The 26,446-nt window shown below is 38.7% G+C and overlaps 2 protein-coding genes and 1 long non-coding RNA gene across 3 annotated transcripts; 2 read left to right on the top strand and 1 right to left on the bottom strand.

Annotated features, from left to right (window-relative positions):
* On the bottom strand, nucleotides 1–18,636 carry LOC119489544. Its single transcript, XR_005207199.1, has 4 exons — nucleotides 18,572–18,636; nucleotides 15,696–15,746; nucleotides 14,340–14,395; nucleotides 1–756 (listed from the first exon to the last, which is right to left on the bottom strand). It is a non-coding gene; the product is annotated as an uncharacterized LOC119489544 (long non-coding RNA).
* On the top strand, nucleotides 645–12,494 carry opn7d (opsin 7, group member d). Its single transcript, XM_037772106.1, has 6 exons — nucleotides 645–763; nucleotides 8,594–8,684; nucleotides 8,790–8,952; nucleotides 10,503–10,630; nucleotides 10,767–11,101; nucleotides 11,383–12,494. The coding sequence occupies exons 2-6, from the start codon at nucleotides 8,594–8,596 to the stop codon at nucleotides 11,863–11,865; spliced, it is 1,200 nt and encodes a 399-aa protein (XP_037628034.1). The 5' UTR covers nucleotides 645–763; the 3' UTR covers nucleotides 11,866–12,494.
* rad21l1 (RAD21 cohesin complex component like 1) lies at nucleotides 18,518–26,349 on the top strand. The gene is made up of 14 exons (XM_037772105.1): nucleotides 18,518–18,666; nucleotides 19,255–19,432; nucleotides 19,532–19,661; nucleotides 20,417–20,522; nucleotides 20,820–20,923; nucleotides 21,301–21,408; nucleotides 22,879–22,980; nucleotides 23,184–23,282; nucleotides 23,500–23,729; nucleotides 23,852–23,933; nucleotides 24,041–24,159; nucleotides 24,266–24,376; nucleotides 24,639–24,713; nucleotides 24,929–26,349. Exons 2-14 carry the CDS (start codon nucleotides 19,286–19,288, stop codon nucleotides 25,103–25,105), a joined length of 1,590 nt encoding a protein of 529 aa, XP_037628033.1. The 5' UTR covers nucleotides 18,518–18,666; nucleotides 19,255–19,285; the 3' UTR covers nucleotides 25,106–26,349.
* The last annotated feature ends 97 nt before the right edge of the window (nucleotides 26,350–26,446 follow it).

The following is a 26,446-nucleotide window of genomic DNA, read 5'->3' on the forward strand; positions in this document are numbered from 1 at the left end:
TGTAATATTAGTTTTGGGAATTTTTATTTACTATTAAAATAATGAATCGTACACCAAACACTTGACAAAATTTTTTCAAAATTAACAAGAAATACAATTCAGGTGTAAACCACCAACAACGCAGCAACAAATTGGTCAAAACTTAAACAGGAATTAAAATTCCACTATATAATGTAAATGGTATATAAACATAGAATTGAATTTAATAGCTCAGCCCCATTGTCACCGATATCCAATCCAGCTATTTGAGTCACTTTCAGCCCGATATCCAATCCGGTATCGGTGCATCCCGATGCAGTGATTCTGTATACATACAGAACAGTATGAACATAAACATACACAAACTGTTGCTCATAGTTGCAGCCATGTATGAGTAAACCATGAGAAAGTGATTTTGGACAACCCACCTTACATGCGTGATTCTATTTCATGATTCACACGTCTAAAGAAGACGAATAATCCAAAGTGTAGAAACAAATCAAAGTGTAGGGGATAAGTATAGTGGGAAAGTAGCGAGGGATAGAGGAAATGGGGTGGGGAGTGATGTTTTGAGTCATCACTGACACTCGGAGCTTGCCAGTATTATGCTGATCCCTTTCTCCTTCTCTCTCTCTCTCTCTCTCTCTCTCTCTCTCTCTGTGTGTGTGTCCGTCCCTCCTCTCTGTCTCCTTGTCGGTGTCTGGCCAAGCTCCTCTCCTCTCTGTCCTGCTCTCCACCTGGCCTCCATGAGTTTAACAGAGGACAAGCCATTCCTCCCTGGAAGGTAAGCAGCACAGCAGTGGCAGTCTTTTATGTTTCCAGTAAATTCAAAAATATTAGACAATAACAAAAAATGGGATCATTGATGGTGACGCATTTGTTTCATTCATGTTTTCAATGGTTGCTAGCAGCTGACCTGACTCTCAAAAACAATTTATTTCTTTACTTGTATTTTCTCTGCAAAGGTCTGGTAGTTTATTCTCACTCGCAGTGGTTGTTATCTTTCAAGCCTCCCTCTGAAATGATAAACATCTGGTTGTGTTAAAAGGGTGTTTACTGACAGGTACATTCAGTCAAGGTTCAAATACTAGTGAAAACAGATTGTGCCGGCTGCAATGCTGATGAAATGAAGGCACAGACATCACAGCTAATTTGTGGGCTCTCCAGAAGGATTAGTGATGAGGTCACTGATCATCCCTCTGCAAAAAAAAAGACTGCTTTTCTTTATCTTTTAGTCAAAGTTATAGTTGTCGCTGCACTGACAGTTTTCCAGACAGCCTGTCAACTTGATCTCAGGCTGTTTACCTTTCTGGGCATGTGTGCCTGAATGCATGAGCTGCATTTTGTTATTACCTGCAGAGACTTATGTGACAATTCATAGGCTCACAACAGAGAATCAATATGTGTTGACAGTGATCGATTATGACGCCAGAGTACCGATGTCTTTCTACTGGATACAATGTGATAAAACAAAGTGAATGACCTTCAACTGAAGCTCAGAGTCAAAGACTAATAATGAAAACAGCTGTCTGAGGCAAGACAATGCTTTCCCACACTCAATCAGACTGCGGTTATGTAATATGTTTGTGTCATGAAGGAGAAGCAGTGGTGGTAAAGTGATTATGATACGACTTACTAGGGTGGCAGAATAGTATTTATTCATTTATTTTGCATTCTTTTGCCGCTGATGTCCTTCCCATAGGTATGGAGATCGGATACTCAGAAAGCCTGTTTAACGTTAGAGATACTGCATAGCATTTTAAACATGATATTCTGATTGTTTATTGAGCATCAGTGTATGAATACAAGTAATCAAATTAACCTTAAGAACATGTCAAATTACCAATGTTTGTATTGTTTACATCAGAACTTTAATGACAAATTATCTCTGTACCGATCGGATAAATAGGAGTCTCCCATCTCTGAAACGACATCAGTGCTACCACTGCCCTAGGATTAAATCTTCCTCTATCTCCCCTTCTGTATTTTACTTGCTCCCATCCCACTGGCTAAAAAAAGCAATGCAACATTTTTTTAATCCTACTCTCTACTTTAAAGTTGATATGTAAATTGTTTATTTGTAGGAAATTATCAACAAACCTATTGATTGATTGTTAAGTTCAGATCCCAATTTGCTACAAGCCAAAGCCACATGTTAAAGGTCTTATTGTTGATGATTATTCTTTTAAAAAAAAAGAACTCATCCACAGAGCTTTTAGAAAGGTGCTGAATAAAAGTATAATTTTTCCTGAAAAAATGTTATGATTGTGAATTTAAACAATTTCGACGGGTCCAAAATAAATGTTTTGTTTATTTCTGTGGAAGATATCAGACGTTCAGTTCCCACTTCTAACAAGGTTTGTGAGCCAATAGTATAACGCCGTCGGTATCATGTGGTATCTCTAGGTCGTCAGCAATCAAGTTGCCAGTTAGTGTGGAAAAAAACGGATAAATGGCTGAGTTTGACACTGGTGTCTCCATCAGGCGTGGAAGTGGATATTTACCATGGCAACAAGTGAAAACTGACGTTAGCACATATTAGCCATCTTAGCTTAATTGTCCGAATAACAATAACCCACAGAACTACAATTCGGAATATTTATACAAAACCAACAACAATTACCAGCAGTTCTTACAATCTTAACCAATGGGTTATATTGTCAAAACAGGAAAAAAAACATTTCTACATTTCTACATTCAACAACATCTAGTGGCTAAATGTTTTCAATAGCACCTTTAAAGAATATTGTGCAAGAAAAGTAAAAAACAAAAGTGTGAGTGTACGGTTAGCGGTCTCGAATAGTTCAGGTGTTAATGACCTATTTGACATTTATATCACGTGATCATACTCTACAGTGATTACATAAGATGTGTCACAGCATGTCCTGCAATGTTTGAAAGAGTTGCCTCCAACCACTCTTTGTCATGCTGCTAAACCACGGTGTAAATATTGTACTGTGATGGCATTCACTTGTCAATGTCAGTCACTCTCAGATGAGGAGGCTGTTACAGTCCTCTTCAATCAAACAAAAGGTCACACAGGGCCCTCAAGGGATGTGTCACACAGCACACTGTGTGTCATATATGTTGATTTTAAATATTGTACTATGCAGTGAATCACAAGTTTAATAAAATGATACAAATAGTCTGCACACAAAAATGGTGAAAGCAATGAAGAGTCGATTAGCCGATTGAAAGAAAATCAAGCAACAACTCATTTGTTAATCTTTTTATTCAAGCAAAAATGCCTCCCGTTTTCCGCTAAAAATAAAGTCAAGATTTGCCAATTGTGATAGGAAGTAAATGAAATGTGTTTTGACTTTTGGTTGGACAAAACAAGCAATCTGAGGACATCACTTTTGGCTCAGGCCAGGGAACTGGCATTTTGGAGACTAAATGATTAACAGAGAAAATAATCTGCAGATTAATCAATAATGGAAATCATTTCAGTTAGTAATAATTAGTTGCAGCCCTAATTTGGACTTTTGTATCTAACTCTGCTATAAAACAAGCTTTAAACTTTTATTGAATTTCTAGAAGACTTAGCCTAAAAAAAGCTAACCTGACAGATTGTTTGTTACACAGAACCATCTGAGAAGACGTCATTGGAAACTGTTTGGAAAAGGGCAGGCACTTTCAAAAAATACTTGGCAGATGATTGGATGAACCATCTGTAAATCAAACTCTTGCCAAAGCCAGTAAGCAGAAGAGTGAAAACATCTTTTCCAACGAGAAAAGCCTTCAGTAGCATTCTTTGTAGAGATGCATGGATTGCAATTGCAGAGCAGCACCCATTTTTCTGTGAACTGGTGCCATTGTGACCGTTGTAGCCGGTTCTAGCGGGCTGACACTCTTGTCACAGCGTAGGAAAGCACATTGCTATCGCCAGATGAGTGACAACTTTGTTCGGCTCATTTTCTGTAACCAGTGTAGCATTAAAGCATGGTGGAATTAGCAAGCTAGCTAACTAGCTAACTAGCTAACTAGCGGACAGCTGGCTAATTAGCTAGCTTGCTAATTCCGCCATGCCTTAATGCTACACTGGTTACAGAAAAGACAATGATTCAAACAGCCGGCTAGCGGCCAGCCGGCTAGCAGCAGCGGGCTAATGGTTCCTCCACCTCAGCCCCCGCCGCAATGAAGGACAAGAGTCCACATTGGAGAAGTTTGCCTTTCTGCCAGAAATCTCCTTAGGTTTAGGAAAAGATTATAATTTGGGTTAAAATAAACCCTTTCTGGAAGAAAGCCCTGAAGGCAAACTTCTCCTGTGTGCCCAGCGATCTGTCTCAGGGAACTGTGTCCGCTCTCTTCCCAGCCCCACTGACGTTAGCTGTCATCATAACAACTAACAATTATAGCCATTTTCTTTTGTATTAGTCAAATGACCGCAGAAAACAGTACAATGTCCGTTTTACTCCTATTCTATTTGTATGGCTCCAGACTAACTTTTCTCACCTCTGTGCGAGAACCGTCACAGATAATTATTTCAACTGTACCGAAGCCAGTGTAAACCGTCATCGTGTAAGGTAACAAAAAAGCTGCATGTTGCAAACAAACAGAGCTAAGTATAATAAGCAAACAATATTAAAGATAATTGCAACAACACAATGTTGTACGTACACAAAAATTTGTAGCTGGATTAATCTGACTTTGCCAACATGCTTTTAACATACAAGAGTATAAATAATAAAAATGAGTCCAATATTGTCTTGGAATCCACCAATGAAAACAGTGTAAATGCCAAAGGGTCATGACAGGTCAATCAACCCAAGCATACAAGATACAACGTGACACTTTACACTCAAAAACATGCAAATACTTCATGATTCAAATGTCAAAAGGCACAAACAGTTAGAGCTGGGTGTGAATGCAACATCACAATTATGATGCTAAGATAAAATCATCAGTACCAAAGCCATCGTTTTATTATGTAAATGGTGGGCTGAAGGAAAGGTCAGATTTAGAAACAGGTCAAAGATTGAGCCATCCCACCGGCTGCCAATCTCTGTAAACCATGCAGACACTCTGACATTGTGATTGTCACTGCTCATGAGCTCATGCATGTTGGACATCCTGACATGCCTGTCAGCCGTTAAATGGCTGCTTATCTCCTCTGACCGCAGCCACTTAAATGTTATGAGTGACAGCCCTAGTTTCAGTGGCATCACATGATTCTCACAATTTTGATGACATGCTGCAGGGGAAACTTAGAGATTACTTGTCACGCTGACAACAGCAGTAAACTGCAGATAAATCAATTGAAATTTCTTCCTCAGTAAATTACACAGTCAAAATGTCTTCATAAAACTTGGGCAGACGGGTCAGGGCAGGATGAGGTGCAACGGAAATAATGCGGTTTATAAACCAGGTCAGCAAGCCATATATGGTTTACCCTCTACATCATCATCTGGAGGACAACGTCCCTGTCCCTGTCTCTGTCTCAAAGGCGTCCAATTAATCACAGCTGAACAGAAGAGTTATGTAGCCAGGCTCAGAGACATGATAACCGTAGTGTCACAGTTCAGCCAGTCTCAAAATACTAATCTGTCACAGCGGACCAAAGACACAGTTCAGCTGGTTAAGCTCTCCCCGGCTCTCCCTGTCTACCTCCTCCCTCTCACTTTCACACTCCCATGGCTAAGGGTCGTCTTGGTTTTGCTTCTCTGGTTACATAAACAGATACAGAGAATGAGTTCAGTTCCAGAGATATATGCGATAGTATCGTCACATATACTGTGTCTGTCCAGGCGTTATATTTGTTAAATTAAACAATACTGATTCAACTCAACAGTGCTTTCTAGATGATACAGTATGGGATGGTTTTAAAAGAAAAAAAATCAAGGTAAATACTGCTCTCTCAGGCACGGTGGAGGCGCTGGAGCTTAAAGACGAGCGCACTTGAGAGCGAAGCATCGGCACACTCAGATCTGTGCAGAAGTTGCTTTGATTAATGCAAGCTTTAAATCCTCCAGGCGTGACGGTTTCTGCCCGAGAGCTTGTATGAGATAAAACATCTTGTGCACAGATCTGAGCGTGCAGATGTTTCATTCTGAAGCCTACTTGAACAGGATGGTTATCATTCAGGAAACATGCACCCGCAGATTGTCTTCTGAAATTGTATTGTCTGTTGTGAGAGAAAAAAAACAGGGCTGATAAGGAGGCCATTGCTGTGTTGTTGAGTCCAATCAATTGTTACTGACATTGATATTTAAAAGGTCCAGTGTGTAGGATTTAGGGGGATCTCTTAGCAGAAATATAATATAATATCCATAACTATGTTTTCTAGGGCTGTCAAAGTTAACGCGATAACACATTAAAGTGTCAGTAGGCAGTATATTTTAGCATCATTGGGCAAAAATCCAATAATAACCTTTCAGCATATTGTAATTCAAGTGTTTTGAGAGAAAATTAGACTGCTGAACCTCATCATGGCTCTGTTTTCAAGCTTTCGAAAATCTAGCCTTGACGGGAGACTTTGACCAATCACAGGTTATTTCATTGAGAGAGCGTTCCTATTGGCTGTGCTCCGGTCATGTGACAGGAACTTGGCGTTCCTTCACCAGATTTCACATTGGCGGCGGCGTCACAAACTTTCTCATTTTACAGCTAAACCGTGCACTACAAGATGATTCTGAAAACATTTGAGGCGAGAAATAGGCATTAACGTAACATAATATTGATTCATATTTGATCAGCGCTGCCTAGTTTGACCGTTTGGTCAGAGTTCGCGAGTGATTGACAGCCGGCTCTCAGAGACGGCAGCTGGACAGCAGACCTCAGATCAGCTCTGACTGGTTGTTTTCCTCCGGTCTGTGAAATCTTGCAGATGCCTTTAGGAGCACCGGAGGACACAGAGGCACATGATTTTTTTCAGGTTACCTGTTTCATGTACTACTGTCACGATATAGCGACCGTTTTATAAAATGTTTTAATCATATTTGCTCCAATCTCGCCTACTGCGGCTTTAATGCAAATTTGTTTAACACTACAACTTTCTTAAACGCATTAATACAACTCGCAATTTTTAGGCTGTAGCGGTTTCAGTTTTAAAGCTAGATTGAAGATACTGGTATCATACAAAACCAGCAAACCTACGGAATCCGTTAGTACCAACCATGTCATACTAGAAAAATATTAAATACATTTAATCGACTGACAGCCCTATTAAGAATACAAAATATGCTATTGCTATGAACTCAGTTGTCAGTTTATTAGATACAGCCAGCTAAAACCAATACAGTCTAGTAATGTTCAGTTTTTTTGTGTTGATTTAACTGTATGTCATTTAGGAGGCTGCAGTTTGTGGTGCTGTTGAATTGTATAACGTTATACTGACAGGTGTTTCTATTATTTTGTCCACCCCATTTTTTATTAATGAGGGTAGACTAAATAACAAAAGCATCTCTCTGTATAACGCAATACAGTGCAACAGCACCACCAAAATGATAATAAATTATTATTATATCATATTGCAGACTGCTGTATTAGACTGCATTAGATTTAGTTAGGTGTGCCTAATAAACTGGCAACTGACTGTACTGATAGTAAATCTGTTTAATTGATAACATAATGCTTTAATTTGCTGACATCATAGTGGAGTTGTTGGATTCGAGTATCACTAAAACTGGTCACAACTACTCACTCTGCTGAGTCTCCTCCACTCAGACTGACTGGACATTTCGTCATTGACTGGTGTGCTGACTTGCATAATAATGAAGCCTCAGTCTTTATCCTGCGTGATTGCCTAAGTCCTTGAGAGTCAATGTTGCCTCTGCATCATCTCTGATAGCACTCCAAGTATTGCTCCACATTCGTCCCTGCACGGTCCTTTCCTCCCAGATTCCCATTTTATTTTTCATTCTTCTATCGAGCAAAGTGACGTCCTGAATAGCAATCATCATCCTGTTTGCAGGTAGCACGGGTAAGAAGATACTGATTGCCTCGATCACGTCTGTCTGGCTCATAACAAAGAGCACCAGTGCTTCTGACATGCTTCAACTGATGCTGAGAGGACACTATTAAGATTCTTCTTACAATCTTTTAGGTTAATTTATGAGCTCCCGGAAATTCTTGAGCACCTGTCGGCTCTCGGGGGAGAATGAACACCTCTTAACTCTGCTGCTCATTATGTTTCTATTCTATCACTTCTATCGCTGTCTTGTATTGTATTTGCGGGTGTGCTTGCTGGCATCATGTGTAAACATGTGAAGGCTGGAGACAATATCGCAATCTCTTTTTTCCATCAAATTTGAGCGCATGTCATCTTAATCGTTTTGTTTCAAGCTCTAAATCTCTCATCTCATTCTCCTGTTGTAAATCCTGAAAGGCACAGTCTTTCTAATTCTTTCCATCTGTCAATCCTGCTTTGTATATTTCTATTTAATACGAATTGTCCTCCTCTTTTGGACGGGATTATTTTCTAATAAAAGAAGCTTTTCCATCCATTTCCACAGCTGTAGGCGCTGTGCAACAAGGACAGTAAGAAAGCACAGCTTGCACTGCAGACGACAGACAGCTCCCTTGAGTGTTTTCAGTCAAGCCTACATCATCAGTGGAGAAAATTCTTCATTTTTATTGTTTTATTTACTATTAACTTGTGTGTGCTACATTTTAGATGGGAAATGCTTCAGACACATCTGCTGTGTTTGCCTCCACCATCTCCAAGGAGCACGACATCCTCATGGGCTCACTCTACAGCGTCTTTTGTAAGTCCACACAACAAGCAAATATCTACCGAGTTGATCTGTCGCAAATCCCTACAGGTGCATCTCCAGCCCAGTTCAATCAATCTCTCTCTTTTTGTTTAACAGGTATACTGTCCCTCATGGGCAACTGCATTCTGCTACTTGTTGCATATCACAAGCGGTCGACCTTGAAGCCAGCTGAGTTCTTCATCATTAATCTCTCCATCAGTGACCTTGGGATGACACTCTCTTTATTCCCACTGGCAATACCGTCATCTTTTACACACAGGTATCTCACATTCCTTCGCTTGTCTTTCTATTTTCTTTTCTCTCATTTCAAGAAACGTCAAATTAATTTCTCAGTTAACAATTAATTGACAGTAATTGGCAACTATTTTGATAACAAATTCATAATTTGCAGCATTTTTTCTAGCAAAGATGCTGGTTACAGTCTCTCAATTGTGCAAATGTTCGACTTTTCTGTTTCATATCATTGTAAACTGAATATATTTTGGTTTTGGACTGCTGGTGAGACAAAACATACCATTGGAAGAGGACATTAAGACATTTTTCACTGCTTCCTGATATTGTATAGACCATAGACTGTGTATATAGATGGACGACGCGTCTCTATTATCTCTAATTATACAAAAGTAAAGCCAAAATATTTCGGCAACAGGAGCGACCTGCCATCTTGAGATTTTGATGGGGGTGGGGGAATGGGGGTGTTACACCATTACACATAATCCAGTGAGGAGTTCCAATATGCCCTTAGTGTATCCCATAATCCCTCTAGGCCCCGATCAAGATGCCTTAATGTGGCGGCAGCTCTTTCCATTCCTATTAAATCTATAAACTCTTCAAACCAACTGCTCAAGCTAAAGCAGGTTGAAGCTCTTACTTTCCAGTTCATAACAACTTTCTGTTGAGCAGCAAGAAAACCCAGTGTTACAAATCTCATTTTCCTTACTGATAACCCCTCTATTTTGTCTCCTAGTATACACAGTATAGGTAGGACATTAAGGAACATCAACCTGGAGGATCTCTGTGAGGGCATTCCCACAGCCGGTGCATCAGGGTGCCTCTTTCACAGCAGCCATGCCAGCATTTGTTTGAGACTGTAAAATTAATTTTATTACATTTTATAGTACTTTATAGGCCCATGTTCCATCCGCTAACATGGAAAGGGCGGGATTTATGACTTATACGGCAGCCATCCACCAAGAGGCAATCAAGATGTCTTGGCTTCATTTTTGGGGAGCTGTCATGTCATCAATCTTTTACAGTATATAGTATAGAGACCAAACAATGAATCGATCAATCAAGAAAATAATCAGCAGATGAATTGACGATGAACATGATTGTTGGTTGCAGATAGGGATGCACCGATACTGATACTGGATCGGATATCAGGCCGATACTGACTCATATAGCTGGATCAGGTATTGGTGACATTAGGGCCGATCTATTCAATTCAATTCTGTTTATATACTATATACAGTACATTATAGACTGGAAATTGAATTGCTCTTTAAGTTTTGATAAATTTGTTGCTGCATTAAAAAGATATCCACTTGAATTGTAATTCCTTTTAATTTTTGAAGATTCTTTTACCATGTTGCTGGTGTTAAAAGTTAGGAAAGCAATGTTGAAGTCAAGCCTGATGTTGCCTTACACATAAAAGAATGATCTCAGTCACTTCCACACAGTGAGGCATACAGCTTATTAATTAAACACTGGTATCGGATCGATACTCGGTATCAGCTGATACCCATGCATCCCTAGTTGCAGCCCTAGTCTCCATCATATTTCTCTTTTTCTCCTTGTCTGTGTATACAGGTGGCTGTTTGGAGAAATCACCTGTCAGCTCTATGCTATGTGTGGAGTATTGTTTGGTTTATGCAGCTTGACCAACCTCACAGCCCTCTCCTTAGTGTGCTGCCTTAAAGTCAGCTTCCCCAACCATGGTGAGGGGATAATAAACTAAACTAATGTTGCCAACATTACAGATTTTAACACAAAGCTGCAAAGCAGGACATTTGAGGGGGTAAAAAATTGCCACAATAACTTCAAATCATTTTTTTGTATCTCCTGTCTGATCAGGTAACAAGTTCTCCTCGTCACACGCCCGCCTCCTGGTCGTTGGAGTTTGGTGTTACGCGTCCGTGTTTGCTGTGGGGCCCTTGGTACAGTGGGGGCGTTACAGTCCTGAACCTTACGGCACAGCCTGCTGCATTGACTGGCATGCACCCAACCACGAGCTTTCAGCTTTGTCCTACATTGTTTGCCTTTTCCTCTTTTGCTATGCACTGCCCTGCACCATCATCTTCCTCTCCTACACTTTCATTCTGCTGACGGTGCGGGGGTCGCGGCAGGCCGTCCAGCAGCATGTGTCACCACAGACCAAGACCACCAATGCACACGCTCTCATTGTCAAGGTCAGAGGATATGAGTGTGTGTCGCTTCAGTATGACTGAATTCGATTTGACAGGATTTTAGCAGGATATGAGACGGTAAATTATTCAGCGGTTATAAAAATGCTTTGCTGATTACCTGCTTTATCTTTGTAGAATCTTCCCAGGCAAATGAAGCTATCTGTGTGTGTGTGTGTGTGTAATCATAAATAATAGGATCGTTATCACTGGGATGAAGCTAAATAAATCCTGTTTTTGCGGTGTGTAACCATGTACGAGCGTCTGCATGTGTTTCTTCTCCATAGCTGTCAGTAGCAGTATGTATAGGCTTCCTGGGTGCCTGGACTCCATATGCTGTCGTGGCCATGTGGGCTGCTTTCGGAGACGCCACACAGGTTCCTCCCGACCTGTTCGCCCTCGCCGCCGTGTTTGCCAAGTCTTCCACTATCTACAACCCTATGGTCTACCTGCTGTGTAAGCCCAACTTTCGTGAGTGTCTCTACAGAGACACCTCTATCTTAAGGCAGAGGATCTACAGGGGGAGTCCGCAGTCAGAACCGAAAGAACGTTTCGGATCGACCTCGCAGCGCAACAAGGACATGAGCATCTCCACGCCCTTCTCAAATGGACAGCAGGAGAGCTACGGGACGTGTCTGCACTGCACTGAGAACGCAGTGCCGTGTCATGTGACGACACCCAAAAGGACTGCCTGCATCCTGACAGGATCCACCTACACAGAGGTGACAGTTAGCCAACGCTCTGCAAAACCACAGGCTGATTTCCTTTAGTGGTACAACCGCCTTCTTTCATGATGCAAACTAGACAGAGCAGGTGCTCAGAAAGACAAAGGGACTACTGGGCAAGGACAAATTAAAAAAAAAAATCACCTCAGACGATTTTCCACAGAAATGATGAGTGTAATGTCTTGATGCCTACGTCTGTGTCAGCTTGTTTTCTGTTTCATTTTAATGTGTTTAAATGATTTCTTTATGTTTTTGATTAGCATAAATTGACAGAGGTGCATACACGGAAGTGTCTATAATCTCTAATGCATATTAGATTATAGATGCTCATTTTTGTCTTCTACTTCCTATTTTCTATATTTATGTGTATTTACTGTAAAAATGAAGCCATCGATTCAAATAAATTAATCTTTGGATTTTAATCAGCTATAATGACAACCACGTCTGATCCTGCACATATGCATCAAAAGACTGATAATTCGTGTTCCCCTAAAAACAGAACGTAAACAGCATTTTGCTATATTTAATTCTGCTCTCCCTTTTTAATGTGGTACTGTCCTGTGTGGCTTCATGTGTGCATATAAAGAAAAGCAAACTGTATGTGTTGATATCATTATTAAAAGCAAATTCTTGTGCAGCTTTATTTACTAAAGAAATAAAAACATTGAATCATCGCTGTGGTCCGATTTTTCTGAAGAAACAGGAATTTGCATCGTTTCCCAGAGAACCGAGGCTCAGATTGTTTGAAATCCTTTCATTTAATCTTTTCAGATTAAGGAAAATGGGTAAATACAATTCTTGCATAACATATTATAGCACAGGAGTAATTAAAGTAAGGCAACTTTTGAAGGACATCTTTGATTTCTAACCCTTTTTCTGATCTACAAAAAACCTACGTCTAGACTTTTTTCACTCATATAAATTATCTGTAAGCAAAGTGTTGCTTTGAAAACATTACCATCAATCATTAACTTGAGGGCACGCCAGGTTCACATTCACTGCCAATCTCATTTTCTTTAGAGGAGTGTATTGACATTATTGGCAGCACCTTGTTGTTCAGACCTTGGTGTGGTCTCTGTTTAAAATTCCTGGTTGGTGTGTATCACTTTTTAGACAAACCCTTTAATGCAATGCAACTGAAAGACGACACAACCAAATATGCATATGTACTGCATGCCCTCAAACACGCTCTATATTTTAGGAAAAAGTCAATGTTTCAAAAATCAACAAAAAACGAGACAACAGTATATTTCATATTACTTCACTTTGAGTAATTAGCTTAAATAGCTATCCATCCATCCAATTATTTGTCTACATTAACGGACAAATCTGTTTGTTAGAGGTACAACACTGTCATTCATTAAAAGAAAAATCATCTTAACAATTAATGAGATGTTTAACCTGGTAGATTGGACAGGATTAATCTATGAAGGCACTCTCTTAGGGAGTTGAAAGACTACTCATTACTACTACTGAAATACTTCAATTTTGTTGCAGCTTTATAATATCTTTGTTTGCCCATGAGACTGCATTTTCGGGGGAGTATTTTTGAGCACACGGACCAAAATCATCATGACAGCAAATCCAGAGCTGGGAGGGGTTGTCAACCGTTTGAAGATAATACACATGTGCATCCATATAAGAAAGAGAGTTGAAATCTTAGAAATACAAAATAGAAATGTGTACATCTACAGTATATAGAGTATCTGCTGAAGAGATCTATTTATATAGGAGCCGAACAGAACTGGAATACAGTTGAAACGTAAACTCCCATGCCAGCAGGGAGTCAGAGCAAATATGCATGAAGTATCGACTTAAATGCAAAGCATTTTATTTTCCCCAGTGTAAAAAAAAAAAGAAAGTCTGGAGGATATGTTTATTCACTCGCAACCAATAGAGGCAAGTGTAGCCAGAGGAGGAATTAAAAGAAAAGGAAGTGATATGGCACATAACATTTAGAGAAACTGACAGATTAATGCCACATGGGCACATACACTATAGCTGGGTATTTTTCAAAACCCATAAATTTAAGACAATGATTTCCATAGCCCAGTTTTAAACTGTGACTATTATGAGTGAGATTATTCATCTTGGACTGTGTGAGCATTTTCTCCAGAGACAGATGGAAACTTAAAAGTTAAAACACTATTATAAATATTATCCAATCTACTGTTTAGCCATCACAGATGGAGTGAGAGTTTACCAAGCACAGCACCCAAATATACAAAAGCTTCAATTAAGAGTCACTTAAAAGATAATGACTGTGGAGTTTGCAGAGTTAGAGATCCAACACTGCACATCTTTATCCTTTAGGCTATCTCAATCTCACTCTCTCTCTTGAAATTCAGACCATGACCCGCCATACCAGCTGTTCTTGAGCAGCCACATTACCCTGGGCACACTGTTAACAACACAAAACAATAAATTTATCTTGGCATGTTAATAATCCTTGGCCTGACATCACTGTCTGACTTGAAGAAAGAAATAAAGAAAGAAAGAAAGAGGCTTCTTCATCCTACCTCTCTGCTGAGAAGTCCACAGTCACACTTGACAGGTTCATCTTGACTTCACCCCCCTGCATTAATCAAAATGTAGCTAGTTATGATGACGCACTGAAATAAATAATCAAACAAATAATAAACTAATCTGTTTAATGGGCTCAACTTATAAAAGCGCCATACCAGTGATTTTGTATATTGCATGTACTTGGAGTTCCAATAATGTAGAGCTTAAATAATTAGACAAGTTGATCAACAAAAAAATAACCAGCAACTTTTATGATAAAGGATGAATTGTTTAAGGCATTTTTTGCCCAACATTTACCTTGTTACCTATTCTCAATTGCTAGGACAAGAAAAAGCCATTTAAAAAGGTATCAGCTTGGACTTGTGATGGTCATTTTTCACAATTTTCTGACATTTTAAAGACCAAACAATTAATCAGTAAATCAAGAAAATAATCACCCAATTCATCAATAATGAAAATAATATTTGGTTGCAGTCCTACAATAATGATATAACAATATTTTGGAAGCAGATCAAGAAGTTCAAATCCACTGGTATTGTGCCTTAAATGACTAAAATCCAATGTATATGAACAGTCTGGTAGTGTTTGTTTCCTATAGTACAGACTGTATAAAACTTTTTTTAAATTTTAGCACTGTTGCCTCACAGCATGAGGGTCGTAGGTTCAAACCCGGCTTGGTACCCTTCTGTGTGGAGTTTGCATGTTCTCTCCGTGTTAGCGTGGGTTTTCTCCGGGTTCTACGGCTTCCTCCCACAGTCCAAAAACATGCAGGTTAATTGTTGACTCTAAATTGCCTGTAGGTGTGTATGTGAGCGTGAATGGTTGTCTGTCTCTATGTGTCAGCCCTGTGATAGACTGACGACCTGTCCAGGGTGTACCCCGCCTTCGCCCAATGTCAGCTGTCCCTCCACCTCCCCCCGACCCTGAACAGGATAACAGGATAAGCGGGATGGATGGATGGATGGATAGATTAGAGATACATACATGAGATTTGACCTCTGCATAACCCATCCTAAGGAGCAGTGAGCTGCTGTAAAACGCCCGGGTAGCAACTTTGGGTTCAGTGTCTCACTCAAGGACATGCTGACATTAATTAAGGACATTAATCAATATTGAAAATAACTTAGTTGCAGCCCTGTAATATGGGATGACAGAAACAAGTCTCTGACACAGTCAACAAGATTAAACATTATAACTTTTATTAACGCCTTTTGTATTGTGTTGTATTATGTACAGGTTTTCACTGTGTCATCATTACTGAGCTTCTGCTATAGCAACAGTGTGATAAGAGGTGACACTTAGATTCATACTCTAATTGTGCAAGGCAGGCATAGGTTGTTTCTTCCTACCGTTACTGGGTCTCCATGTTTAGGTGGTCGTGCTGTATCCAATGCTGCCTTCTAGTGCACACAAATGGAAAAACATGAGGAACAAGCCTCTACACAGTAACAGTTCACCTACACACTTATGTTGCCTGATGAGAGGTTTTCTCATGACTGTGTGGGTGATGTGTACAGACTGTGCTTGAATGACACTAGTTGTTAGTTTTGTTGTCGTTGCACCTGTTGGAGCATGACATCTTACACCTTTATCATTATTATTATTAATACAAGTAATTCAGGCTGCAACTAATGATTATTTTTATAAGCAATTAATTTACCAATTAGTTTCTCAATTTACTAATTAATAGTTTTTTTCTATAAAATGGTCCTTATAATTTCACAGAGAAAAAATTTACATATTAAAATTCCTTGTATTATCCGTCCTGCGGTCCAAAGCACAAATATTCAGTTTTACTATCATATATGACAAAAAAAGCACCAAATCCTCACATTGGAGGAGATGCTAACAGTAACTGTTGTAAGTGCATTTTTGCTGGAAAAATGACTGAAAGTATTAAACAATTATCAAAATAGTTGCTGGCTCATTTTCCATTAATCAACTAATCCTTTTCAGCTCAGCCACCCTCTCTCTTTAGGTCTAAACAGACAGGACAATTGAAAACACATGTGTTTTGAAGTGATAGCCCAAAAATAACTGCCCTGTCCTTCTCCACTTCATTATTCAATAAAACAAAAATGGCATTAAACAATTTTTTGGAACTATAGTTTTGTTAATGATGAAAACCCATTTAATTTGTACATATTGCATTATACAAACATATCCTGGCTTACATATATTTATTATTGATTGCACAAGTGTGGATTTAAACTTCTGAACAACAAATTGTCCGACTATCTAGCAGCAGTCACACAAAGAGCCAGCATCCACAATACCAGCACCCTGAATTCAAAACAGCTAAGTGTAATTCAGCCATCGTTCATTTCCTTAAATAGCTACACATGTGCTTTTTGGTCAGTGTATATTTGGTCATTACATTTTCCTTTCACAAACGGATATTAAAATAAAAAATATTAGTGGTTATTTTATTTTCATTTTAAAAAACAAAAATTAAAATACAAGGCGTTTTTCTTTATCAGGGTCAAAAAGGGATGAACTAAACTTAAAAAACGGGTTGATTTTCATTTTTTATTTCTATAAACAAAAAATTAAATCACTAGAAGACAGAATATGAAAAAACGCACATTTTTTTTCATATTCTGCGACCGGAAGTTGCCATTTACAAAGTAAGAGTGGTATGAGGACGGTGCTGTTTTTGAGAGGGGGAAAAGACATGACTGCAGTTTTTCTGCAGTCATGTCTTTTTCCCTGAGACACACTATTTTACTGAAGACAATGGAGTAGAAGCGCTGCTGGGTCTCTGTGGTAATCACATACAGGTGCCCTTTGGATCCTTCAGGTGTTTTGGGCTCATTCAGTCCTGTGAAGGGCTCATTGCACGGGTGGAAAAAAGTACAAAATGCAAGTCTCCTTCAAAAATAATCCAAGGCACACTGTAATGTTTGAACAGAATTAAAATGCCTTTATTTTACATGGCAATAACTGATAAATGGTCATTTTAAACAGTTATTGCCATGTAAAATACAGGCATTTTAATTTGTTTAAAATGGTCATTTTAAACAGTTAATGCCATGTAACATAAAGGCATTTTAATTTGTTTAAAATGGTCATTTTAAACAGTTAATGCCATGTAAAATAAAGGCATTTTAATTTGTTTAAAATGGTCCTTTTAAACAGTTAATGCCATGTAACATAAAGGCATTTTAATTTGTTTAAAATGGTCATTTTAAACAGTTAATGCCATGTAAAATAAAGGCATTTTAATTTCTTTTAAATGGTCATTTTAAACAGTTATTGCCATGTAAAATACAGGCATTTTAATTTGTTTAAAATGGTCATTTTAAACAGTTAATGCCATGTAAAATAAATGCATTTTAATTTCTTTTAAATGGTCATTTTAAACATTTATTGCCATGTAAAATACAGGCATTTTAATTTGTTTAAAATGGTCATTTTAAACAGTTATTGCCATGTAAAATAAAGGCATTTTAATTTGTTTAAAATGGTCCTTTTAAACAGTTAATGCCATGTAACATAAAGGCATTTTAATTTGTTTAAAATAGTCATTTTAAACAGTTAATGCCATGTAAAATACAGGCATTTTAATTTGTTTAAAATGGTCATTTTAAACAGTTAATGCCATGTAAAATAAAGGCATTTTAATTTGTTTAAAATGGTCATTTTAAACAGTTAATGCCATGTAAAATAAAGGCATTTTAATTTGTTTAAAATGGTCATTTTAAACAGTTATTTGCATGTAAAGTAAAGGCATTTTAATTTCTTTTAAATGGTCATTTTAAAGTTATTTGCATGTAAAATAAAGGCATTTTAATTTGTTTAAAATGGTCATTTTAAACAGTTATTTGCATGTAAAATAAAGACATTTTAATTTGTTCAAACACTACAGTGTGCCTTGGATTATTTTTGAGGGAGACTTGCATGTTGTACTTTTTTCCAGCCATGCGTTGAGCCCTTCACAAGACTGAATGGACACACTATCTTACTGTTTCATAAGCTAGGTCCTGATCGTGTCCATCAGCTTCAGTTACTCAGCAGCACCGTACTCTTTCTAACTCGTTACTAACTGACCTAGCTGAGTAGCTAACTAACCGCCATTACCACTATTATTATCGCTTACTGAGCCAAGGTCAACTACTAACCGAGTCGTAGCAACAATGGACACATTTATAAATACTTATTTTATATTTTCTCACGTCTCTTTCTGGAGTGGATAACAGTAACTATGGTAACAATGGTAACTTACCTAGCGTTGGCTAACACCTGTAGCTCCATCCCGGGGGCCGGAAATCGCTGCCCGTCCTCGCGGTGACGTCATAACGCGCCAATTTCACAGTTCAGGTAGGCTATGATGCTAATGTTGAGCTAGCTCGCTAAATGTGTATAATTAATTAAATTAGCAATTTCACGTTCCCACCTAAATTATTAACTGCATTAACATATATCCCGCCATTATGTGAATATCTGAAAAACTAGTCTGCTGTCGCGGTTTAGCTGGCGAGCTCAGTGATGTTAGCGAGCTAGCTCCTAGCAGCTAACTCAGCTAACGCTAGCTGACTCTGGCTCTAGAAGTTCAAGCTCAGTTGTCTTGTAGTGATATTAGTCAAGTCAAGTCAAATTAATTACTATAGCACATTTAAAAGTGCCTTACAGACATAGTGCAGAATAAAAACAGGTTCAACAGAGCAGACAACAAAATCACACACATCCACAGACCAAGATAAATCCATGAGGAAAAGACTTATAATGAGCATTATAAAAGGCCAATTAGTAATCACAATTCAACTACACAACGTAAGCACATTACACTGACTAAACAGCTGACTGCTCACTCTACTACTCTAATGTCAGCTGAATTAAGACATTAGCCACATTTATCAGACTGCATGGGAAGAGTTTAAACATTAATTGTTGTGTTTATTATCACAGGTGACAGCTAGAGTCAGTGAGTGTCTCCAACATGATGTTCTACACTCAACTCTTCACCTCCAAGAGGGGACCTCTGGCCAAAATCTGGCTGGCAGCGCACTGGGAAAGAAAACTGACAAAGGCCCATGTATTTGAATGTGATTTAGAAACAACCATCAGAGACATCATTTCCCCACAGGTAAAAAAATAAAAAAGGCATCCCCAAAATCTCCATATAATGTAATAACTTACACCTAAAGTATGAGTGCTGTCTGATATGTATGTGTGATCTTTGTAGATGAAACTTGGTTTGCGGACAACTAGTCATCTGCTGGTTGGTGTGGTCAGGATCTACTTCAGGAAAGCCAAGTATCTCCTTGCAGACTGCAATGATGCCCTGGTTAAAATTAAAATGGCATTCAGGCCAGGTAACACATCGTGCTTGTTTTGTCATTGTCAACAATTGTTTAAATTAATAAAGGCTTGACAGGTTGTGGTCCATATTGGTTACATTGGACTGGCTAAAATGACAATTATGGCTGTGCAAAGGTAAACTATGGCCAACCCGATGCATTCATGGAAGGGGGAAAGATGGAAAGATAGCAGCAGCACCACAAACTACATCCTCCAAAATGTTCATACAGTTGAATCAACACCCCTCTTAAACAGTTTAAACAAAAGCTAAACATCATAACCTTAATTAAGGTAGGATTTATTGCAGGTTTGTTGTGTTAGACCACATTCGTTTCAGCTTGGTGTACCTAATAAACTGGCAACTGAGTGTCGACACTGGTAAATACTTTCCCTAATGAGAACAACCACCAGAGGGTGACATAGACATAATTACTTAACCAACATATTTTGGAAGGAGAGAAGCTCAATGCAAGCATGTTGTATGCATGTATGGTTTCTCCCATGTGCAATATCACACAGACTAAGCAGTCCCACAGGACAGATATCTCTGAATCCACTACATTAGCTCAGCTGATAAGTACTTATATGTAAGATCCTGAAGACTTCATCTGTAAATTATACAGTCTATTTGACATGATGTTTTAGTGCCTGTGAAAGCTATAAAGAAATACCTCATCAGTTAAATCACTGGGTGCTGTTCTTACCTATTCGAGTTCTGAATTCAGTATATATTTGTATTATTTGCCCTGTTTCTCTCTCAACACACCAGGCCAGACCGATATGCCTGTGGAGGGGCTCGAGGCAACACTAAAAGCAATTACCTTGATCGAAGATTTCACTGCCTTTGATGCTCAACTGCAGCTGCCACGCCCAAGGTACCATTTTCTCCTCTTCTCAGACAAATCCCAACATTTATATACTGCAGGTTTCTTTAAGACATGTCGCTGAAGACATGGCAGTTTAAAAGGCACACAAAACAGGCTTTTCAAGATACTCAAAGATGCTTTACATGACAAAATTAAGTTTTAATACTTAATTTTGTGTTTTGTCAATTTGAGTAGCAGGAGTAGCCCTTTCATTTCAGCCCTTTCATCACCCATTATTTCTTTAAGCCAAACTAATAAGTATTCTGTCTGTGTCCACACTATGCTCTCTTCATACTGGGACACCAGTAACATGGATGTCGAGGACCACTTTTCACTGAACCAGTGTCGATCAGAGGAAATCACTCTGAAAGAGGATTTTGGAAATGGCTTTCTGAACTTGATAGATTTCGGTAAGAACCAGTTTGTTCTCATGTTATGAAACTTACTGATTTGATGTGAGAAATTTGCCTTGTTAGTGTTCAGCCGTTTGATATTTTTGAAAACAGTTTAGATATTTAATTATATATTCATGATCTGCTTTTAAAGATTTACATCTGAAACAATGAATGTGCTTGAGGCTGATTTCTTCAGGCAAGATAGGGATGTTGGAATGCATTGAGAGACAGAGTAATGCATTGTTGGTTTTGGTCTTTTCATGGAATTTGTTGACAATAACAAAAATATATGACCTCAACCTTCTCCACTGAAGCACTGCTTTCTGTGCAGAGCTGACAAATCATACTGACATTGTAATTTTTTTCCTCCTTTGGTGTGCTCTGACGGGTAGGAGATGAGTGCCAGAGCCACCACAATGGGTTACTGGATATGAGTTTCCACAGCTTCACTCAACATGGAGACGCTTTTGGGGATGAGGATAGAGGACTCGACCTACTGGGTAGCGATTGAGAATTGATCAGGATAAGTTTTTGCCATATTTTTGTCTAAAGAACATCATGCACTTAAAAAAAAAAGTGTTTTTGACTTATTTTACTGTTAATAGTTATTGTTAATAGTGGTCTTCAAATTAGGCAAGAACCATGTCAAACTATAATGCAGTAAACAGTATTATGAAGATATAATTTTGATGCAGTAGAGAAATCAGATGGGTTTCTCGATGTAGGATTATTGAACAAAAGATGTTGTAATGTTTGTATGCATACACTTCAGTTCAAAAGTGACCCTTCTGAAACCTTGAAGGAAATGACTTGAGCAAAGCCACCACACCAGGGCTGGATCCTCCAAAGACAGCCATTGTAGACCAGTTATGTCATAACACGCTTAAAAGGATTTTTCCATCGTTTGTTCTAGTCAGGGGCCTGAATATGTTCTGGATCAGAAGGCATTAAAGGAAGATGAAATGAAATATATGGATATATATACAGTCAGTCTGGTACAATTTTCCACTCATCCATTATGTGTTTCAGTGAAATGTCACAACTCACTTGAAGGCATCCTGGAATTTGTCCCAGTTTAACTGCGGTGTTTGCACATTGTCAGCAGTTTAAGGGCAATAAACTGTAAAGTATTTGACTTCTCAAGTTGCCTGGGACTGCACAAGCGCACCAATACGTAGGTTTGGTCTCTGTGAGGATAAACTGTCTTATTTGGGGAGGAAGCAGTAATTCAACCTGGCCTTCACATCCTCTGATGGACCGGTGTTCATGGGCTGCGTCTTTGAAGGATCCAGCCTCTGAATTGAGACACAAAGAAAAAATTGCATCTGAGACACGGCATGGCCTGACGGCTCATTAAATCATGATAACCAAATAAGAAAAAGATTCTCTCTGCACTCATTCATCAGTCGTGTAGCTATGTAGCAAGAAAATCCCACTTCTAATACAGATTACATTCAAATACTAAAAGTATCTACTCAGGGTTCCCGTGGATCCTTAAAACGCATTGAATTAATTAATCTGAAAATAAGGGCTTGATTGGTATTCAAATGTCTTAAATCAATCTTTAAAAAGTCTTAAAAAGGCTAAGGCATAGGAAGTAGGATTTTATGAATAGTTTTTTTCTGACACTGCAATTTAAAATGTGACAGTGACAAAACACCAATCATAGTCAAATGAGGGAGTACAAGACTTATTCCGCACAATTTTCCCGAACTCTGAAATTGCCCACATGTTTGCATGCAATTACAAGAAGACAGCCTACAACTGCAAGTCAAATTTTGGTTTTTGTAAAGTTTGTCTTCAATTTCATTGTGTGGCTTTAAAAAAAAGTCCTAAATCTAACTTAGCTTAAGCTGTAGGAACCCTGCTATTGTAAATCTTTGCTCTTGTTATGGTATTGTTGATTCTTTTGCTTCTTTTTTATCAAAAATAAGAGTGATCAATTATTTTCATTTTTACTGACCCTCTAGACTTCCTGACAAACTCCAGTGATGATGTCGCGTCCAACGACTTCCTCCTAGAAGAGCCTCAAAATGAAAATCCAGAGATCCCTGCACTCAATTATCAACAAGGTGATCATTCATCATGCGTTATTTACATCTTGTTTTTACCTTCTATTAACATTAATGTAAAGCACCCTACCCTTATTTTGTGTTTTCAACAGGGTTGTTTACGTAGACGATAGTTTTGTTTGATGGGACAGCCACACCAGTGGATAGTGTGTTTGCATTCAGACTTATTTTCAAATTCAAAATAGACTCCATATGTTTTCCAGATGCTGATAGAGCGGAGATGGTGACGCCTACACAGAACGAGACCACCCTGCTCGCCAACGACGAGGAAGCCTTTGCACTTGAACCTGTGACCATCACTCGTAGGCACAACTAAACAACTCTCAAACTGTGTTCCTTCAGCTCACAAATCTATTGTATATGATGCGCTCTAAAACCATCACTATCATAATTCTGAAGAAACCAAAAGCTTCAAACAGCTGACCTGGGGTCCATCCCTTGTCACACAAACAGTAGGCTCTTGATACTCGATGCAGCAACACAAGCATTCTCATGATATTCTGTTCTGTTTCTTTTCAGGAAACTCCGAGAAGAAGAGGGGGAAGAGGAAGCGCAAGTTGGTTGTTGACCAGACTAAAGAGCTGACAAATGAGTCCATCAGAGCGCAGCTCCTCGACTGTTCAGACCTGGTTGTCCCTTTGGACATGGCCCCACCAACCCTGCAGCTCATGCAGTGGAAGGAGAGCGGCGGTGCAGATAAACTCTTCACACAGCCGTGTAGCACTGTAGCAGCTCCACAGATTAAGGAGGTAAAAAGATTAACACATCCCAGCAATGTTGGTGTTTTATCTAAAAAACAATGAATCTATCAATAGTGAACATTCAACTGAAATTACTGCTGTTGCCATTAAACTTAATTTTGCCTTTGCAGCTCTTTGCCAAGAGTATTTTCCATGTGAAACCTTATGGTGTACGTGCGGAGCTTGAGGTGATGCGCCAGGATAGACAAGAAGGTAGGAACTTACTATGAACTATGACCTCTCTATTTGAATGCGTCATTGGTGTTGTACTCTGTTCTGCCTTTTGTGACATGTAATCTGCATTATTATGTGTTGTATAGTTCAGAGGGACATAAGCGCCTTCACCACAGACGTCAGTGTCGTAGATTCATCAATAGATCCTGAAAGAACACACAACACCGACCTGACAGACTCTGATCACACAAATGACAATCATCAAGTAAGCATTAGCATGTCGGGTGAAGAGACGTTATTAAATTCCCATTCTTGATGCCCTTTTACCTTCTTTTATGATTGGTTTATTATCTGTGCCGTGCGTCTGTCAGGATGAAAACAGATCAGAGTTCAGTCATCCAGAACTTCCATCAGAGGACTCCATGTTTGTCCATCCGTCTTGCATGCAGGAGGAGACTCCGTCAGCTTCCCTCCACACTCAGGTGCCTGTGAACACACACAGTTACAGATATGAAACGGCAGGGAGTTAAACTCTGTTGGACTCCAAATTTCACTGGCCTTATCTTTGGATTGAAAGTAAACTAAAAATGGATGGTGATCTGAAAAAAAAAGTCTGATACAGTAAACAAACTGCAAATCTATCAGCGTTTGCCAGATGGCGGGTGATAATTTATAATTTCCCATGCTGCCTTGGAGATGTTCCCGGCATCACTGACTGAAATATGGTCCTTTTCTAACCTGCAGTCTGTGCTGGACAGCCAGGACTTTGAGGAGAGGAGGATAACCAGACGTTCACAGAAGCTTCTGGACGCTCTAAAAGTAAGGACCTAAAAATAAATGTTCAGATATTAGAATCACAGTAACACCAATCTTAACTATTATATTATATCTGTGTAAAGCCTGTATGTTTCCATGTTAGGCTGTGTCCCTCCTCTATTTAACAGTGAATAACAGATACAAATCTATAGTCTCAGTGGGCAGGGATTTAGGGATGATTTGGGGAAATTAAATTGTCTCTTGTGTTTGTTTGGCAGAACAACAGTGACACCACATTCAGCCTGAAAGCACTCTGTGAAGGAGGCAATCGCTCGCAGGCTGCAGCCACTTTCTACTGTCTCCTGGTCCTGAAAAAACAAAACGCCCTTCACCTGCACCAGAGAGCACCCTACGAGGACATCACCGCCACACCTGGACCTAACTTCTACCATTAGTAAAACAGAAAGTTTAAGTTTCTTAAAACTACAGAGGTGCAGTCTTGGTTCTACTTGATCTGCCTTATGCAGAAGTAGTACACGTTTGTGTTACTATATCAGTTTCCCAGGGTAAAATTAAATTTAATTAAATTGATTTCTGGGCTCAATAGTAAGAGCAGCTTGAAAAGAAAAATCTAATTTTATATTATATGTCACACACATTGGTATGTTTGTGTCAAAACTTGTAAATACTCTTTTTGCTTGTTCTCTGCACTTTTCATTTGTGAGTATGAATGAAGGAATATTTATATCTAAAACTCTGTCAGACTGTTTTTATTCGGCCTTCGAGATCATACAGTATCTAACCCCATATGGGTTTCACATGCATAAATATTTTAAATGATCTACAAGATCCTTTGAGTATTTATTGTTTTATTGATCAGCAACATCTGATGTTACACAGTTATCCTTGTGATATTTTTGGAATGACATTTCCTGCATGTTCAGTCTCGTGTTTTACACCAGTTCCTCTTCTATTTATTCAGGATTTTACGTATGTATGTTAAGACCTGCCTGTCTTATATCTGAGAGAGAAGAGCAAAATTGAACCTTTCATAATAAGCAAATGTTGCAAATGATTGCTTTAAAGTGCAGGTATTATTTACATCTATTTAAAACCGTTCCCTGTTTCGATGCAAATCACAAATAAGACTGAATGTTTACTTGATTTGTATACATTTTTATAGCTTCAGAAAGATAACTGTTATGTTACTGAAGTTTGGGATATGAAACTAAATTAATATATTCGCCTATTCGTCATTCTTGTGGTCAAGATATTTAATATTCTTAATATTTGTTTCCTGCAGCTTGAATCCAGAAAACTCAGTAGAGTACTTCTGTACAGCGCTGAGCTGTACCCTTAACATGTTGAATTATACATGTTGATAGAATCAAATATATTTATCGGCCTACAACTTGTCAGAATTTGTATGTCATCCATGATATTCTGTGCTTATTCAGGGACAGCAATATACTTTTTATCACACACTATAGTAGGAGATGACCACTAATAGAGACCATATGCTTGGAAGGCATAGGAATGACTATAAAACTGGAACATTTTTCATTTCCCACTCGTTCTTGGAGTTCATTTTGTAAAAAGTCTTGAGAATTTACAGTTTAAGCCATTTTAAATGTTGTTTTCTGAAATTGTAAATGTTATAGCTTATGTGATTGTGTATTAAAATAAACGCCTAAATGGATTAATGTATTTCTATTTTAAAGTTTACCCCTAACTGTGGCTTGCATTAGTCAGTGAATGCACCTCTGCACATTCATCCATCATCTAAGGTGTTGTAC

This window comes from Sebastes umbrosus, chromosome 6 (assembly GCF_015220745.1).
Source record: "Sebastes umbrosus isolate fSebUmb1 chromosome 6, fSebUmb1.pri, whole genome shotgun sequence".
NCBI lineage: Eukaryota > Metazoa > Chordata > Actinopteri > Perciformes > Sebastidae > Sebastes > Sebastes umbrosus.

Excerpts from the sequence above, each read along its gene's own strand:
- opn7d (XM_037772106.1), top strand. The coding sequence starts at position 8,594 with ATGGGAAATGCTTCAGACACATCTGCTGTGTTTGCCTCCACCATCTCC. Across the intron at positions 8,953-10,502 it reads CCGTCATCTTTTACACACAG|GTGGCTGTTTGGAGAAATCA; the intron begins GTATCTCACATT and ends CTGTGTATACAG. Across the intron at positions 11,102-11,382 it reads CACACGCTCTCATTGTCAAG|CTGTCAGTAGCAGTATGTAT; the intron begins GTCAGAGGATAT and ends TCTTCTCCATAG.
- rad21l1 (XM_037772105.1), top strand. The coding sequence starts at position 19,286 with ATGATGTTCTACACTCAACTCTTCACCTCCAAGAGGGGACCTCTGGCC. Across the intron at positions 20,924-21,300 it reads TCTGAACTTGATAGATTTCG|GAGATGAGTGCCAGAGCCAC; the intron begins GTAAGAACCAGT and ends TCTGACGGGTAG. Across the intron at positions 24,714-24,928 it reads AGCTTCTGGACGCTCTAAAA|AACAACAGTGACACCACATT; the intron begins GTAAGGACCTAA and ends TTTGTTTGGCAG.